The following is a 17628-nucleotide window of genomic DNA, read 5'->3' as shown; positions in this document are numbered from 1 at the left end:
AAATGAATAAATCTTTAAATATATATAAATGAATAAATCTTTCAATCTAGGTTAAATATATATATATATATTTTAACTAGGTTGCTTTTTACACAAATTGGGAGGCACTCACATTTTACTTCCTTTATGGACAGCCAAAGCCACTTCCTGTTTCTGCTGAAGTGGCTCTGGGAGTGTGAAGACTGGTGTGGTAACTGTTACCTTTCCCTGCCTCCCTGCTTCCATGCATTGAGCCCAGCGATGTATATATATGTGGCTGGAACTGGACCAGGCCAGAAAGCCAGGAGCTCGGAACTTCGTGCTGGTCTCCCACATAGGAGGCAGGAGCCCAAGTACCTGGGCATCTTCTGTGCTTCCCCAGGCATCTTAGCAGGGAACTGGATGGAAGGCAGAGCGGCCAGGCCTCAAACCAGCACTCTGCGATGGGATGCCAGCATCGCAAGTGGCAGCGTAACCCCCTGTGCCACGATGCCCGCCCGGAAGTGCTGGTCCTGATCGGATGTGCCCAGGAGAGGCTGGGCTGGGGATCCACACCTCAGCTGACTGTGGTATTCCAGGTGACACTTCGGCCCAGGCAGCCCAGCCCGACTCACACGCGAGAACCAGGTTGTTAGTTCTGCCAGTTCTCTTCTGTTTTCCACTACACTGTCAATCAAACCTAAACATTCTTCCTTGCAGGTGCGGCTCTCACTGCAAACGGGGCACCTTCGTCTCCAGGTATGCTGTCTGCTCCCTGCAGATCCCGGTGGTAGGCTGAGAACCCCCAGCCCGGCAAGACTTTACACACCCGGGCGGGCGAAACCCTCACTGTTCCTGCAGGTGAGGTCAGGGGGAAAGAAAGGAGAGGTCAGGAGGCCAGGCAGCTCCCGGAGGACCCTGGTTACGCACAGAGCTCAGCGAAGGCAGGTGCTGGGCCAGGTGAACAGGACAAAGCAGCCGTCAGCGTGAGCCCAGAGGACTTAGAGAAGCTGAAACCGCACTTAGAGAAGCTGAAACTGCACTGCTCAATGCTAACGAAGCTCCTGGGGACCAGGGAGGCTTGAACAGCAGAGGCTCCCGTTAAAACGCAGGCTCAGCGGCTCAGCTGGAGCGGAACGCGGCATTGCTGAGCTGCTGGGTGATGCTGAGCCGCAGGCCATAGGGGAGGACGGAGGCGCTGAGCCTCCCCCCAGAACAGACAGACCTGGGAAAGCTGGAGACTGGAGTGAGGCGGAGCCAGGCCTCCCGGGATCCATCCGAGGTCCTTTCTGCTCCCAGGCCTTGCTGAGATACCACCACGACCCCAGATCCCTGCGCCATCCTCGTCTTGAGTCACAGAGCTCTGGCTACGTCAGAGACATGCCGGGGTGGAACTCAGTGCAGCCAGCGTTCAGTGCTTTCTTTTCCTTCCTGTTTCAGGATGGCTCTCCTTCCTCCCCTCCTCTCTCCTCCTTTGTGTTCCTTCCTTGCTCGCCTGCACCGTGGCTTCACTGTTGTCAGTAGTTTTTGCCGCTCTCTCTGGCTCCAGACGCTCCCATGAGGCCAGCTTTTCTTTGTAGACTTGGCTGATGGCAACTAGGTTGCTTTTTACACAAATTGGGAGGCACTCACATTTTACTTCCTGTATGGACAGCCAAAGCCACTTCCTATTTCTGCAGGAAGTGGCCCTCGGAGTGTGAGGACAGGTGTGGTGGCCGTTACCTTCCCCTGCCTCCCTACTTCTGCGCATTGAACCCAGCAGATACAGCCCCCACACCGCATGCCCCTCAAGGGTTGGAACTGTGGGTGACCTGGCACGTTGTCCACCTCTCTGCTCCTCATCGCCAGAGCAGTGATGGCAATTAGCTGCCCAGCTGTCCTGGGGATTAGAGATGCCAGCTTCTCATGGACCGTTGCACGACTGAGTGTGTACAGCCACAAGACAAATGAGCAGGCTGGATTTCCACTGTGTGCCACGCAGGAAGCAGGCTTGCTGTCATTAACTTCTCAGTGAAGCCAAGTTCTAAGGCTTTCTTCTCACTAGATTTTTTTTTTTTTTTTTGCAGTTACAGATCCAATGTCAACCAAAGTGATACCGTTACCTGGTAAGGTTCAAAATTTACACTAACATATTCTATTATGAAGTCCATTGTTAGTTTTCCTACATGGTTTCCCTCTGTACATTTTAACATGAAATTATGACTCTCACACACGATCTTTCTCTTACATAAAATGTCTCTGAGGAATCTGACTTGATTTTCTTTGTGTCATTTTCAGTCCCTCTAAGAATGGTCTTCCTTTCAAAAACATACATTTTTTAACAGAGAGAGAGAGAGAGAGAGAGAGAGAGAAAGGTCTTCCTTCTGTTGGCTCACTCCCCAAATGGCTGCAACAGCCAGAGCTGTGCCGATCTGAAGCCAGGTGCTTCCTCCTGGTCTCCCATGTGGGTGCAGAGGCCCAAGCACTTGGGCCATCCTCCACTGCCTTCCCGGGCCATAGCAGAGAGCTGGCCTGGAAGAGGAGCAACCGGGACTAGAACCGGTGCTTATATGGGATGCCGGCACCACAGGTAGAGGTTTAACCTAGTGTGCCATGGCACCAGCCCCTCAAAAACATATTTATAAAGATTCTTTTCTGACCCCTTGGAGAATATGGAGGACATAACACCACTTGTTACACTTTCATGCCAAGTAAATCAAACTCAATGGACAGTGTTTATAGCCCCAAACCAAAGCTGAAAATTAAAGTCACGGTGTCTGAAAGCAGAGAAATTCTTCGTCTTTGCATACAAACGTGTGACTTGGATGGTTCGAGTTTTTAAAGCTTACTTTTTCTTATTTACAGTTACAATTTCAGTCCATGAAGAAATGATCCCTCTTCTCGGTAACCTCTTTTTGTTTCTAACCACCGAAGTGATGATGGTTTTACATTGAGGCTGTTAGAATCCTTTCTGTCTCATTTCCACTTCCCACTCCTTACAGGAAAATGCTGTGCCCCTGTAGGCGTGTAAGTGCAGACACACAGTTTGTAGGTCCAAACCCCCAAATCCGCCTCACTCAGCAGGAATCTGGCGCTCACAGGAGCATGGCTGCCTTGCTCCGGGCATCACAGCCACACCAGGAGACGACAGCTCCAGCAGCGCGGCTGCTGCCAGCCGGGGCCACTGCGCTCACCAAGCCTCTTCGGTGAGCCAGCAGAGCAGGGGACCCGCAGACGCAGCCACTGCAGCCCACTGACTGCAGAAAAACCGTCGGCTGGTTTTCACTTTTTAGATACCCTTCTTTGGAGTCTAATTTGCATACACTAAATGCTCACACCTGCGAGTTTCCCCAGTTTTTTGCGGCTGTGTTGGCACCACTGGCAGGACCAGGCACGTCTGGTCTGACTCCCTCGCCCACAAAGGCCGCTCCTGGGGTCTCTCCCGCCTCCCCACACCAACCCCGCTCTTCTCCGTCTCTGTGGATTACACAAAACCTCACAGAAACGGAGCCGAACAGTGTGCGCTCTGCTGCTCTCTGACTTAGCAAACCGCCTTGGCGTCTGAGCTGAGCTTTCTCCTGCGGGGAGCCTGTTCCACGCTCGTGACAGCCCCACGGCGTGCACTTCCCACAAGTTTCTGTATGTCTGATTTTTGCCCGTTTCTTGGTTTCTCTCGGGTTGTATATTTGTGTTTAAAAATTAATTCCTTGGGTATTTCTGGAAAATCAGGAGCGGCTTCGAATGGCCGTTCCTTGAGGGCCGTGGGTCATTTGGGCTTTCCTGTGCGTCCCAGAGGTTTAGGGGACGACAGCGCCAGAATCCGGCCCCTCGCCGCTTAGTTTTCCACTGCAATGGCAGGTGGCCCCCGGTGCGAGTCCGACGGCCGCGTCCAAGCCCCCTCCCCGCTGACTGCGCCTCTCGCCCCCCCGCAGACCCAGCCCTGCGCCTGGCGGGCGGGCGCAGCCGCTGCGAGGGCCGGCTGGAGGTGCAGCACCAGGGCGCCTGGGGCACGGTGTGCGACGACCACTGGAGCATCAGGAACGCGCGCGTCGTGTGCCGCCTGCTGCGCTGCGGCCGCGCGCTGGCCGCCCCGGGCCGCGCCCGCTTCGGCCCGGGCACTGGGCCCATTCTGCTGGACGACGTGCGCTGCGCGGGCACCGAGGACGCGCTGGGGCGCTGCGCTCACGCCGGCTGGGCGAGGCACAACTGCCGGCACGAGGAGGACGCGGGCGTGGTGTGCGCAGGTACCAGCTCCCCGCGCTGTCTCGAGGCACGCTGAGGGGTGGGGGGTCTCCCCGCCCAGCAAACGTTGACCACCCTGAGGACTGGCAGGTGTGGCCAAGGCTCCAGATCCTGGAATAACGAAGCCTGCTACCGGTTTTCATGACCCAGGCATTTGTGCTGGACTCTGGCTAAAAGATTATGAGGTCAAGGGAAGGCCTGAGAACCCAATGAAATGACGAAGGACGTAGAACTCTGGTCAGCCAGACCACGTTTGTGCAGTCCCCGTGGAGGGCTGAGGCAGAGAGACGTGCTGCCAAGAACCAGCAAAAGTCAGAGAGAGCGCCTCTCGCCCCGCCCCCGAAGTCCCAGGTTCCCCTGTCTATCATCCAAGACTTGGCCTACACCTTGCCTCGAATGTGTTTTATCACCTGACATGTGTCTTGCCATTCTGATCTCCATAGGCAGTTGAGTGCCTTCCATGTGGGGTGCTACTGCCTTGTATTTGTCCTACATGTACCCTAAAGTGACCCATGTGGATCTCAAGGAGTTGTGAAATTCCAAGAGTCGGTGAACCAATCTGGCCTCACCTTGTCTGTTCTGTTCTGTGCCTCTTGCAGGTCCATCCCGGCCTGGTTGCCAGTGCTTTTCCCTTTATCTTGGTGTTGCCTTGCTTTGCAAAGACATGGGGCCCAGCTAGCAAGGCTGTCGGGGTCCCCTGACCCCAAACCCAGAGTCAAGGAGCAGGGGTCCACTCTGGGGCATGGGCTCCATGCCTTCCTGTCACTCATTTTTGTTGTGTCTACAGTGCCGGCCATTCCCGGTGTTGCTGGGGCACTCCATCTGAATGACAGTCCACTGTCCACTCTTGGTTGACACACCTGGAGGTTCCCTTCCAACCAGAAGTGGTTGGGGCCCAGGGGGTCTGAAGGGTTGAGTGAATCAGGCTGGTCATGTGTCCCAGAGTGGGCCTTGGTCCTGGGTGCACCCGGCCTTGCTTTTTTTTTTTTTTTTTTAATATTTATTTATTTGAGAGGCAGCATTACAGACAGAGAGAGGGAAAGACAGAGAGAGATGTCTCCTATCTGCTGATTCACTCCCCAAGTGGCTGCAAGGGCCAGAGCTGAGCCCAGCTGAAGCCAGGAGCCAGGAGCTTCTTGGGCCATCTTCTGCTGCTTTCCCAGGTCATAGCAGAGAGCTGTATGGAAAGCGAAGTAGCCGGGACACGGACCAGTGCCCAGATGGGATGCCGGTGCCGCAGGCGGAGGCTTAGGCTACTCTGCCGCAGCACCGGCCCCCGGCCTTGCTTCTGAGCTGGAGCAGTCTCGGGTAGCTGCAAGCCGCACCTGTCCCTGTGTGAGCTCCCATGTGCCACGAGCATGGACAGGCACACCGGCCAGCCAGAACTCACACTTGTGGTGGTGTGGACTGCCTCCAAAGCCATGTGTTTGCTCTTCTCTTGCACCCACGAATCTTGGCGTGCGTGATTTCTGTATTCACAATATTGTTGCGTATGTGCTGGAATCCAAGAGAGGAGGCCCTGGGCCCTGGTTTCTCTGCATGCCCTGGAATACTCCCGTGCCTTTGAACCCCAGCTTCAGCAGCTCAGTCGCGGGGCCCAGTTAGCTGCACTGCAGCCCAGCCTGTGCAGCTCATCACTGTCTCCCATGATGCAACACAATTGACATCTGGCTGTCATCATCTCTCAGCAGGTGCGGCTGACTCTGTCGTGCCCGAGGACAATGGTAACGTCTCCTCTGCGGGGGTCTGAGGCTCCTGGGAGGGGAAGCTCAGGGAGCAGCCAAGTGGGGAGGCTTTGAGGGCACCGGCCTCTGTTTCCACGGAGCTCTCTTTGCTCCTGTGGCTGGGCGGGCTTTAGGAGGGTGAAGAGGAGGCCCCTTTGTGCCCAGGCTCCCTCCCTTTTTTCTTTGCGCTTTCTCTATGTGAGCAAAAGCTCATGTGTTCTCAACATGGGAAATGAGCCGTCCTTGAAACCCTTGGAGAAGGCCCTGAACTCTGTGCCGTGCATAGGGTCCCCAAGGGTATGATGTGACCTCAAAGCCTTTTACTAAACAGAGTAGGGGGCATAAGTCTGACCTCCAGAGCTCACATCCAGTGCACAGATTCCCTGTCTTCCCCCTCCTGCAGCACGGCTCTCCTGCTTCCCTCACCTCTTCCAAGCTGTCATTGACCGAGGCTACCTCCGGAGGCTGGGCTACTCCTCCTGGGACATGCGCTTGAATGATGAGCTGTGCCGCCCCCGAGTCACCGGGCACTACCTGATCTTCAGCATTCCCTATGGCCGCTGTGGCACCGTCCGCCAGGTATGAAGCTGGCGGGGTGGTGTGGTCCCTTTCTGTCAGTGGAGGACAAGGAGAGAGTCCTGGAAAATTCAACCACCCTTTAAAGACCTGTGCAGGGAGAGAGCAAAGGTACCAGCCATGACTCCCTGAGTTTGGTGATACCTAGAGCAGCTCACTGATTGGTCTGAAGTGTTCTTTGCTTTTGGGAATTTAGGATACACCTTGAACTTGACTGCTAATGTGTGATGGATACACAGGGGTCTCAAGGGATTGATAATGCTCTCTGAGCTCCCAAGCAAAAGCAGTTTTCACAACATACCTCTCTTGCATAACATCACACCTGCTACGTGCGAACCACAATGCTGGATCTTAGGGAAGACAGACAGAACTTCTGATCTGGCTACTGGTTGCTAGCCAGGCAGCCGGCTACAGTCCACAGCCTGAAAAGCAGATCTCTAGGACATTTATGAGCAATGACATACATGTCTCCACTTAATTTGCCTTAACCACTTGTTATTTCATGGAATAATGGCATTGAAATTAGGGAAGCAAGTATACCAAATTGTAGGAAGAGTATATAGCGGTGAAATCTTTTTTTTTCTCAGCATGTTTAACAATGCAACATGTTCCGAAGCAAGACCTCGTGCTCACTTATCAAGAGAGACAGGCACCAGGCACACACACGGATGGACAGGGTTACGCAGACAAGATAAGGGAGGGGTGGGTGACTTGGGGTGGGTGGCTACAGAGCCAGGGCTGGATGTGGAGCTAGAGCAGCCCAGGAGGAGGGTGGGAGGGATGCCCTTTGCTCAGGGGGCCTTGAGAATGGAAGCCTTGAGGGGGCAGCAGGCCTGGGGAAAAGAGGCCCACGGAGGAGATTCAAGGCCCAGGCTGGGAAGGCCAAGGTCGGATTAGAGGAAGCTGGACCAGGCATCGAGGAGTTCGGCTTTCATTCTAGGCTGTGTGTTCTCAGGGAGCAAGGGAGAGGGGCACTGGCTATTGGTTCTTAGAGGCAAAAGTAAGAAGACTCTTTACGGAAGAAGCGCAGGTATACAGACAGTGTTACAGTTCCACAGCGGGGTGGAGAGAGCGCAGAACGAGGAGGACCCACATAGAGACAGAATTAGAGCCCCAGGGGCAGTCAGTCCTTGGTGGGTTCAGAGGCCAGAATCTTCCGGAATCTGAGCCTCACACACTTCAGTAAGTGCCCCAGGGCAGGCTGAGCCTCTGGGCATCCACATGGGTATGAGACGAGGAGGTGAGGAGCCGAGGCCCCACCCCGACACCCACAGCACCCAGAGCCCCTGCAGGTCACGCTGGGTTTGAAGGAGCCAGAAGTGGCCTGGGGCCAGGGGCAGGGAGGAGATGAGATAGTTGGGGGGGGAGGGGAGGGATATGTGTGCCTGAAGGAAGGGGCTCTGAGGAGGAGCAGAGGAGGGAGCTCCAAGCTGCCCCAGCTCAGCGCGGCACAGCTGAGCCCTCCCGGCAGGAGAGGGGGCACGGGCTGTCCTGCGTGCACCCCCAGTGCTACACACCACAGAGGACTGACCAGGGCTCCCGCCCTCCAGCGGGCAGATAAGGTGGCACCAGGCTGCATGGGGAGAGCCAGGGCCGGTCACCAGCTCTCCTCTCATCCTCACAGGAACACCGCGGCTCCCTCAGCTACTCCAACTCCATCAGGGGCCGGAAACATGGCCACCCTGGCCGAGTCATCGTGCGGCACAAGGTCCCCCAGCTGAAGTTCACCTGCAGGGTGGACAGCTCGTCCGCAGTCGGACTCGCTCACGGGGCAGACGCCGCCCTGGACGGTGCCCTCTACGATGTGTCCATATCCTTCCTCCAGTCACCGGCATCCCAGCCTGGGAGGGGCTTGGCACCGCACTATGCCAGACAGAGGGAGGAGGTCTTCCTGCAGGCCACCCTCCACAGCCAGGACCCCAGCCTGAGACTCTTCGTGGATACTTGTGTGGCTTCTCCTGATCCCCATGATTTTGAAACCATCAAGTATGATTTGATCCGACAGGGGTAAGGAAAATGGAAGGGCCCCTGGGGCTGTCATATTCAGGTGCCATTCCCTTAGGGCACCTGCATCTTCTTGCTGGGTGGTCCTGAATCAAAATGTTGTGCACAGGGCTCCTTGCCATGCCCCAGGAGCAGAGTCAGGGCCCTCACCCTCCCTCTGACCCCTCCAATAGTTAGAGGTAGCGTGGGCAACCTCCCTTCATCCCAGGAGTCCTGGGCAGGGCCTGGCTGCCCTGGACTCTGCTCTCCCACCCGGCCTTTCATGTCCACACCTCCTCCCTTCCCTCCTAGTGCATCCGACTGCTCACTCCCAGCACATGCTCTCCAGGCCTGCCCTCATGGGCTATGGGCTGTCCCAAGTGAAGCTCTTAGCAATACTTGCACTTCTAAGATTCACGTTGATTCCTTGTAGCGGTGAGCATAGGCACCCTCTAGACTTAGTCTGGGTTCTTGTCTGCCTGCGGGGAGAATACAAGCAGGAAATACAGAGAGAGGTGAACAGAAAAGCAGGAGTGGTGGAAAGGCAGAGGGAGAGGCCACACTCAGATAGGAGATCGGGCAACCTTATGAGAGAGAATTGCCCCACCCAGGCTGGGAGGGTTTGTTTTATAGGATAAGGGGTGGTGTGCGGGGCAGGGCCTGATGCAGACTCCAAGGAGGCCAGGTTGGGGCTGGGCTGCCACCAGTGTGTGGTCTCCAGGAAGAAGTCCTGGCCTCTGGTGTGGTGCGAGAAGGGGAGGGGCGTTCCGCCTTCAGTCGTATTGAATCAGCACGGAGCTGAGACTTGGGCAGTCCATGCAGCTTGGGTGTTGGCAAGCCCTTAGCTCCTTGCAGCTCCTTAGCTACCCACCCAGCTGTGTCACTTTGGTTAACCAAATGCTTTGCCAGGTTAGAGCTTTGGCAAGACGTTTGCCTTTACGGCTCCCTTGTCCCTTAACAGTGGCAAAACACTTAACGGATGAGCAATTGCCACAAATTCCAACACCACGTTACTCAGTGGCAGCTGTAGAGCGGTGAGAGCCACGTGGTCCAAAGCTCGTGAGAGGCACTGTGGTCGCCACTTCCCAAGGCTGGGGAAGGGACAGGACGCAGCACCCTGCACAGGTGGTGTGAGCCAGGGCCCGAGAGGTGCAGGTGCACAGAATGGCTGCAAACCAGCTCTCTCCTTTCAAATACACCAAGGCAGGAAACTCTGTTTGGTGCCAGAGGTTAACAACCAATGCTTCTTGCTTTGGGTTTAAGTTACTCTTCTTTTTTGAAACTTTTATTATTTATTTTAGGTTCTTCTTCTTTTCTAATATATGCATTTAATGCTAGAAATTTCCCTGTAGGCACAGCTTTAGCTGCATCTCACGAGCTTTCTTAAGCGATGTAGTTGTTTTCACTTACTTCAAAACATTTTTAAATTTCTCTTGAGGCTTCTTCCTTGACCTATAGGCTGTTTTTTTTTTTCTTTTGAAAGTCTGCTGATTAGTGTCCAAGTCTCTGGGCATTTCACAGCCATCTTTATGCCGTTGGTTTCTCGTGTGACTCCACTGGGACCTGAGAGCGTGTTGAGTGTGACCTCTACTCTTTCTAATGTGTTGAGTTCACATTGTGGCCCACCCTGTGATCTGCCTTTATGAATGCTCCATGGGGACTTAAGAAGAAGAATGTGCACTCTGCCGTTGGTAGACAGTGTTGTGTAAATGTCAGCTAGGATGACTGGACTGATGCTAAGCTTTAGGACTTCTGCATCCTTGCTGATTGTCTTCCTGCTGGTTCTGTCAGTTATTAATACAGAGGTATTAAAGTATCCAGGTATAACATTGAACCTACTGATTTCACTGCAGTTCTCCCAGTTTTTGGCTCGTGTATTTTGATGCTTTGTTGTTCGGTGCATATGGGTTAAGGATTGCTGTGGCTTCTTGGAGGGTTGGCTCCTTTCTAGTTGTGTGATGTCCGGCTTTACTCCTGATAATGATGGCAATGAGCTTTTTTAAATCTTAGGCTAATGTAGGACTCTCAGTTTCTTTTAATTAGTATTAGCACAGTGTATCTTTTTCTACCCCTTTACTTTTTAAAAAAAATTATGTATTTTTTAATTCCACAGTTACTATCATTTTTTAAGGATTCATTTTATTTATTTGAAAGACAGAGTTACAGAGAGATGTAGAGCCAGAGAGAGAGAGGTCTTCCATTCCACTGGTTCACTCCCCAAATGACCACAATGGTCAGAGCTGCGCTGATCTGAAGCCAGGAGCCAGGAGCTTCTTCCAGGTCTCCCGCATGGGTGCAGGGGCCCAGGGAGTTGGGCCATCTTCTACTGCTTTTCCAGGCCATAACAGAGAGCTGGATTGGAAGAGGAGCAGCTGGGACTCAAACCAGTGCCCATATGGGATGCCAGTGCTACAGGCTGGGACTTTAACCTCCTGTGCCACAGCACTGGCCCCTCTACCCCTTTACTTTTAATTTAGGTGCCTTTAAAAATTTTTTTGTAGAGGCCGGTGCCATGGCTCACTTGGTTGATCCACTTGGTTGATCCTCAGCCTGTAGCGCCAGCATCCCATATGGGCGCCGGGTTCTAGTCCCGGTTGCTCCTCTTCCAGTCCAGCTCTCTGCCATGGCCCGGCCGTGGCAGCCATTTTGGGGGGTGAACCAACGGAAGGAAGACCTTTCTCTCTGTCTGTCTCTCTCACTGTCTAACTCTGCCTGTCAAATAAAAGAAACAAAAACAAAAACAAAATTTTGTAGACAACATATAGTTGGATGTTACAGTTTTTTAGTCTAATCCGTCTTTAAATGGTTACATTTGACCATTCACATTTAAGCAATCACTGACATAGTTGGCTTGGGCTCTACCACTTGGTAACTCCTCTCTATTTGTTTTGTCTGTTCTCCCTGCCCCACCCCATCCCACCTTTGGTTGCCTTCTCTGGTTATTAATTAATGAGCCTTTTATATGATGCCGTTTCATCTCTCCATGCATAATTAATGTTTCTTTCCTTAACTTTGTGATGGTTGTCCAGGGTTTACAATATACAGTTTTAAATAATCTGAGTTCACTTAAAAATAGTACAGTCGCCACTTTTCTCCTTTTGAGAAAATAGATTAGGTCTTCTGAGAGAAAGGGTTCTAGCTGGAATTTAACTACGTGCGTGTGAGTGTGTGTGTGAGTGTGTGTGTGTGAGTGTGTGTGAGTGTGTGAGTGTGAGTGTGAGTGTGTGTGAGTGTGTGTGAGTGTGTGTGAGTGTGTGTGTGAGTGTGTGAGTGTGTGTGTGAGTGTGTGTGAGTGTGTGTGAGTGTGTGTGAGTGTGTGAGTGTGTGTGTGAGTGTGTGAGTGTGTGTGTGAGTGTGAGTGTGTGTGAGTGTGTGTGAGTGTGTGAGTGTGTGTGTGAGTGTGTGTGTGAGTGTGTGTGAGTGTGTGGGGGGGCGTGTTTATCGGGTAACCTTCTACTGTTTCTGGCCAAGACTAGTGATTTTCTCATAGTAGAGTTATAAACATTCTTTAAAAGAGAGGGGTCAGGAGGTGGGGAGCACACTGTAGTGCAGTGGGTTTGGCCACCACCTGTGACGCCAGCATCCCATGTAGGCCCTGGTTCAAGTCCTGGCTGCTCCCTGTTAATGCACCTTGGAGGGCGGTGAAGGGGATGGCCCAGGTCTTTGGGCCCCAAAACCTATATGGAAGACCCGGATGGAGTTCTAGGCTACCTGGACCCAGCCAGTGGGGCATCTGGGGAGTAAACCAGCAGATAGAAAATCCCTCTCCCCCTGCCCCCATGTGTCTGTCTTTTTCTCTCTCTGTGTAACTCTGCCTTGCAAATAAATAAACAAATCTTTTAAAAACACAAAAAGAAAAGGTGGGTTGTGGGAAGAACTCCATTTGGAATTCAAAGGACTGGGTCGGAGTGTGTTCCCATCATGCCTTCCATTACTGGTTTTGGCCTGGGATTTTTCTTCCCATCAGGTGCGTCAGAGACAGTACCTACAGCAGCCTTCCCTCCCGCCAGAAGAACGTGGCCCAGTTCAAGTTCAATGCCTTCAGTTTTCTCGACAGCTATGATGTGGTCTATCTACAGTGTAAGGTTGCTGTGTGTCGAGTGGGGGACCCCGCCTCTCATTGCTCCCGGGGCTGTGTGGGGCGGAGCAGGAGAGAGGCCGGCTCCGTGGGGGTCAAGGAAGCACAGGCTGAGCAGTTCCAGCTGCTGGGGCCGCTGGAGATCCCCAAAGCAGCTGGTCAGAGGAGGCCTCTTGTCTGAATTCTCCAGTTTTCCCAAGAATCTCTTAGAAATTAAGAAGCAAAGTCTATTTCCCTGCCTACTGTAATGTAACGTTTTATGAATCAGAGGTTACCCATGTGGAGACCGGTGCAAGAAACAGCTGGTGAGGATTGCGTCTCTGACTTTTACTAAATAAATCTTCCCTGATCATTAAATGTCTAAAGCAGTTTCTTTATAAAAATGTTGATTTTTCTAATTCTTCACTGTCCAGAACATCCTAAAAGTCTTAAAGTTTACAAAATGTCGTAAAAGCAGGGTTACCGCTCTGCACCGCGCTGCCAGTATAGAGGCTGTTTGTAAAATTTGACTCAGTGTTCAGCCGCTGGTAAGTGGATCTCTGTTTCTCTCCCCTTGATGGTGCAAATTTACTTTCAGATCGTGTCAAAGGTCTTACAAAAACAATAAGCTAAGCATCTGTCAGGGACACATTACACTTTTTTATCTCTGCAATGAGTCATTTGAATTAAATCTGTCATTTTTTATCAGAACAACCTTTGACTGCTTCGTTTCCCAGGGAATAAACGGGATCCTGGCTTTGCTGAGTTTGGGCTACAGCGTGCAGGTGCAAGCGGTGGAAACACACTCGCAAGACCCAGGTGTATCTGCTCTCTGGGCTGCCGCGGTTCACGTGGCCGCAAGAGACCTACACTAGGCTGGCCACCCTCCACACTGTCTGTAAAGAGAGACTTGAGTGGGGTCAGGTGTGGGGTCTCGTTTTTGCCAGAACAGAAGGATCCAGAAGCAGTGAGTTCCCATCTCTAGGGCCTTGTTCCCATCCTTGTCGGGAAAAGGCGTGGACATGTGCAATGGCAGGTTTGGCCAGTGCCGCGGGGAGAAGGCAGCGTGGGGCTGGGAGTTGACCCTGAGAGATGAAAATCTGACAGACGGCCCTGGGGGAGGCGTGGCCTCTCGCCTTCATATGAACATGCCCGTCATCAGCAGCTGCCTTGGCACAACACCGTGCAGGTTCCCTGGGTTCCTTAATCAAAGTGAATTGTTTGTCCCCAAGCAGCTTGTCTCCGGTCACATGAAACGGGGATTTTACCAGCAGGTGTCTGTCACATGCAAATGCTTCGGATTTGAAACAAAGCTTTTCCAAGTAGTTGTCATGGGCGGCTGGAGTCCACTCTCCAAATCCTGCTGATGCGCTGTAGCTATGCAGCTGCGTTGAGGAAGTGGAGGCTGACCCCTTCCAGAGTCCAGCGTTTTACTGCCTTTAATAAGTTCTGCGAGTGAATGGCGTTGGCCGTGAAAGGACGGACATTGTAAAAAGAAGAGTCCGCACGCGCTTCCAGATCACTTCCCCTGGAGTGGTTCAAGGAGCGGGGCCAGGAAGTGGCTTTCTCCTGGGGCCGTCTGGAGGGGTCTCAGGAACACTGAGACCTGTGGCCCCTGTGCCACAGCCACGTCCTGTGCTTCAAAAGGCACTGACCAAGGATAAGCCTGACATTGGAAAACGCTGTCGGGGACCAGCACACAGCCTGAATTCCGTTAAAGGCCTAGATTTCGGGGACCACCGCACGGCCCGAACTCTGCCGAAGGCATGCTTGGCCAGATTGCAAAGGTGAGCGGTCGAGTCATGTCAGTGGCCAACGTCATTTGAGACGATGCTGTAGCAGCTGAGGGGATGCCGTGGGCTCTGGGAAACGGCAAGCACGCTCGCCCAGTTCATGATTCGTCCTCCTGAGGACCCCTCCCCATTGGGATTGTTCTGGATCCCAGCTTCCAAGCAAACAAGTCCTTCCTGTAAACATGAAACTCCCCATTGTTCCCTGTTCCACTGTGTAAACTCCCTCATCACGAAATCCTGTTTTTGCAAAACCGATCACATCAGCATTGATAATAAATACTTGGAGAAACCAGACATCGGGGCCTCGGCCTCTGCCTCCACCTCGGCTGTGGACTGAGTGTCCCTGGTCTCCCCACATTCAAATCTTTAATCTGAGTCTTCCTTAATCTATGTGCCATCGTCTCTCTTTTGGGTTAACCTGACACCTGCCGTGCTGGGCACAGCAAAACACCAAGGGTGTGTCTGAAAAGAACCCAGGATAAGCCTGCTCTCTCTAGCCACGGACAAACAAGACCGAAAACGTCTGGGCAGAACTCCTGCTTCAGTCAAACATCTCAGGAAACAGCCTGGCCCTGCCTCCGCCCAGCCAGGGAAGGCTGAGAGAGGCACCAAGACCTCCACCCTCTCCCAGCGCCCCTTCCCACTCCCCGTGCCTCACTAGGGTGGTGACAGAGGGCCAGGGTGGGCACGGGGATGCTTGTCACCCCCCGGCAGGAGTGAGGCTGCTGCCAGAACCCCAATGTCAGGTGCAGGCTGGGTGCGGAGCCTGGACTTCCACTTGCAGCCCCTGTGCTGGTGAGGGAGGCCCAGGGTGGTCCCACTCCCCTGGAGGTCACGTCAACAGGCCAAATTCCACCAGTCTGGCCATCTGGGATTGCACAAAACCAGCATTCCATTGCCTTTTTGCTTTTCACTTTTCTGAGACGCTTTGTTCCTTGAACCCAGCACAGGGTTGGATTTTGCCTTGTGATCAGTGGCGAAAATCCTGCTCTTGTAGGGGGTGTGCGTGTAGCGGCTGCGCCAGGGTGACGCCCAGACGCCTCCCGGTTCGCAGTCGTTCTCCTGCTGCCGGGACTGTTGCTCCTGGAGGCTCTCAACACCATTGCTCTCCAGAAATCTCTCTCGGCCCAAGACACCTGTCTCGCCCACACTCACAGCCCCTCCCTGAACACCCCTCATCCAACGACTGGGAAATAGACGCACGGAGGCCTGAGCACCCTGCCTCCATGGGGCATCTCTGAAGGACCAGCCCAGCCCCAGGAGGCCCCAGGGCAACTGGCTGAGCCCTTTTACTGTGGCCGCGTCACAGCTCACAGCTCATGGACTGCCCCTTACCAGGGGCTGATCCTGAGCACACTCCCCAGGGTGTGGGGGCGAGCCTCTGGGTTGGAGTCAGCTTCCCGGGACCCCCACCTATGACAGTCAGTGCCAGCTGTGGCTCAAGACAGCAGATTCCAAGATGGAGCTCTGGAGCGAGCAATGAGGACCCGGCCCTGGTGACACGTGGAACGTGAATGGCCCTTGGCTGCAACGCATTCTCTCTTTAATCCCCCCACCTGCCCATGGCCGTGGCTGCTGTCTCCAGTCCCTACTTCACGTTTGGGTCCAAGGCTGAAGGTGACCCGGCCGCTGAGTGGAAGGAGGTAGAGCCAGGCCACAGCTTCCTGGCTCCACTGTCGCTCTCCCTAAAGCAGGGGCCCTCAGGGGCGGCGTGTGCACTGGGGGCGTTTGGCGTGGCTCATAGCGCTGCTGCAGAGGGAGGTTCTGACTCATAGTGACGAGATTTTACTCTGGTGCATCGCGGTGTTTGGAAATTTTCTTGTCATGACACTCCCGTGCCTGAATGCCTTGCTGGCCGGCGGACAAGGTTTGGTCGGTTCCTGATGGAGAGAGGAGTGCCGGGCAGCGCCCTGCCCAGAGAGCTGTACCGTGTTTAAGTATTTATTGTGATTTGGCCACTCTGATGAAATGTCTAGGTTTAAAAAGAACTTTGTGATAGTCAACTTTGGTTACATGGTGAACATCAAAGAGGCTCGTGACATGACTTCTGTGGAAGTATCTAGAAGATCTAGATAGAGACATTAAAAAGAAAACGAGAGGGGCCAGCTTTGTGGCTCAGTGGATTAAACTGCCACCTGTGACAGAGGCATCCCCTGCGAGCCTCCATCCCACATGAGTGCCAGTTCTCGTCCCAGCTGCTCCACTTCCAATCCAGCTCTCTGTTATGGCCTGGGAAAGCAGCAGAAGATGGCCCAAGTGCTTGGGCCCCTGCACCCACGTGGAAGACGTGGAAGAAGTTGTTGTGTACATTATATTGCACGTTATATTGCACGTCTTACCCACACATCTCAGAACAGGGCTTTGGGAAGAACGACTGAGAAGAGACACTTTGTACAGGTTCTGGGTTAATGAGATTAAAACATTTTCTTTTCCCATTTACCATCCAACACCAAGGCTAAAGGTTAACCGGCCTAACTAGGAATAGCTCCTGGTTTCGGATCAGCCCAGCTCAGGCCATTGCAGCCATTTGGGAGTGAACCAGTGGATGGAAGACTTCTCTCTGTAACTCTGCCTCTCTGTGACTCTAACTCTGCTTTTCAAATAAATAAATCTTTTTTTTTAAAGTTCATGGGAATCATGGGAAGTGACTATAATGAAAAAATTATGCATACATTTTGAAAATTTTTGTACCAAAATAAACTTACCTTTTAATTCCATTTTCCTACGAGCATTTTCAGTCATTTAATGTATGCATCCCACGTTTATAGAAGAACAGAGAATGCTTTTGGGCACGCAGGAATGTGTCACCTGTTTGGATGCACAGCAGAACCTGAACCCGTGTGGGCTGTGAAGTGCCCGGGAAGAGCTGTATTGTTATCTGAGACGAGAAGATTCCATGTTTGGCCTGTGTCGGATCAGCTCACACTGGGGGTTGCTAACTGCTCGGTCATAGTAGGCGAGAAATTGCAACTCAGAACTGGCTACTCCTGGTTGGGCCGGTTAACCTTTAGCCTTGGTGTTGGATGGTAAATGAGAAAAGAAAATGTTGTTTTAATCTCATTAACCCAGAACCTGTACAAAGTGTCTCTTCTCGGTCGTTCTTCCCAAAGCCCTGTTCTGAGACGTGCGGGTAAGACGTGCACTAGGACACGTGTGAAGCAGCGGAGAGAGGTTCTCTCACACCTTAGTTTCAGAAATGATGGCTTTGAGGCTTCAGGGATGGTGTTTATTTGTGTTTCATGCTCACATTTTTATTTTTAAAATAAAAGCATCTAACTGAAGGTTGCTTTTCTTAAACAGAAATAATCTTTCTTTT

The 17628-nt window shown here is 52.9% G+C and overlaps 1 protein-coding gene across 1 annotated transcript in view; it reads left to right on the top strand.

Moving 5' to 3' along the window:
• Positions 1 to 12721, top strand: part of LOC133776329 (deleted in malignant brain tumors 1 protein-like) — a 66234-nt gene extending 53513 nt beyond the window's left edge. Inside the window, exons 26-30 of the mRNA XM_062215177.1 lie at positions 3870 to 4181; positions 5871 to 5903; positions 6307 to 6482; positions 8104 to 8486; positions 12430 to 12721. Coding sequence (XP_062071161.1) covers positions 3870 to 4181; positions 5871 to 5903; positions 6307 to 6482; positions 8104 to 8486; positions 12430 to 12721 — 1196 coding nt within the window. The remainder of the gene's footprint in view (positions 1 to 3869; positions 4182 to 5870; positions 5904 to 6306; positions 6483 to 8103; positions 8487 to 12429) is intronic.
• Positions 12722 to 17628: the final 4907 nt, after the last annotated feature.

The sequence above is a fragment of the Lepus europaeus genome, chromosome 17 (assembly GCF_033115175.1).
Source record: "Lepus europaeus isolate LE1 chromosome 17, mLepTim1.pri, whole genome shotgun sequence".
NCBI classification, from domain to species: Eukaryota; Metazoa; Chordata; class Mammalia; order Lagomorpha; family Leporidae; genus Lepus; species Lepus europaeus.
Note: the sequence above shows the minus strand (reverse complement) of the source record. Positions and strands in the feature narration are given on the sequence as shown.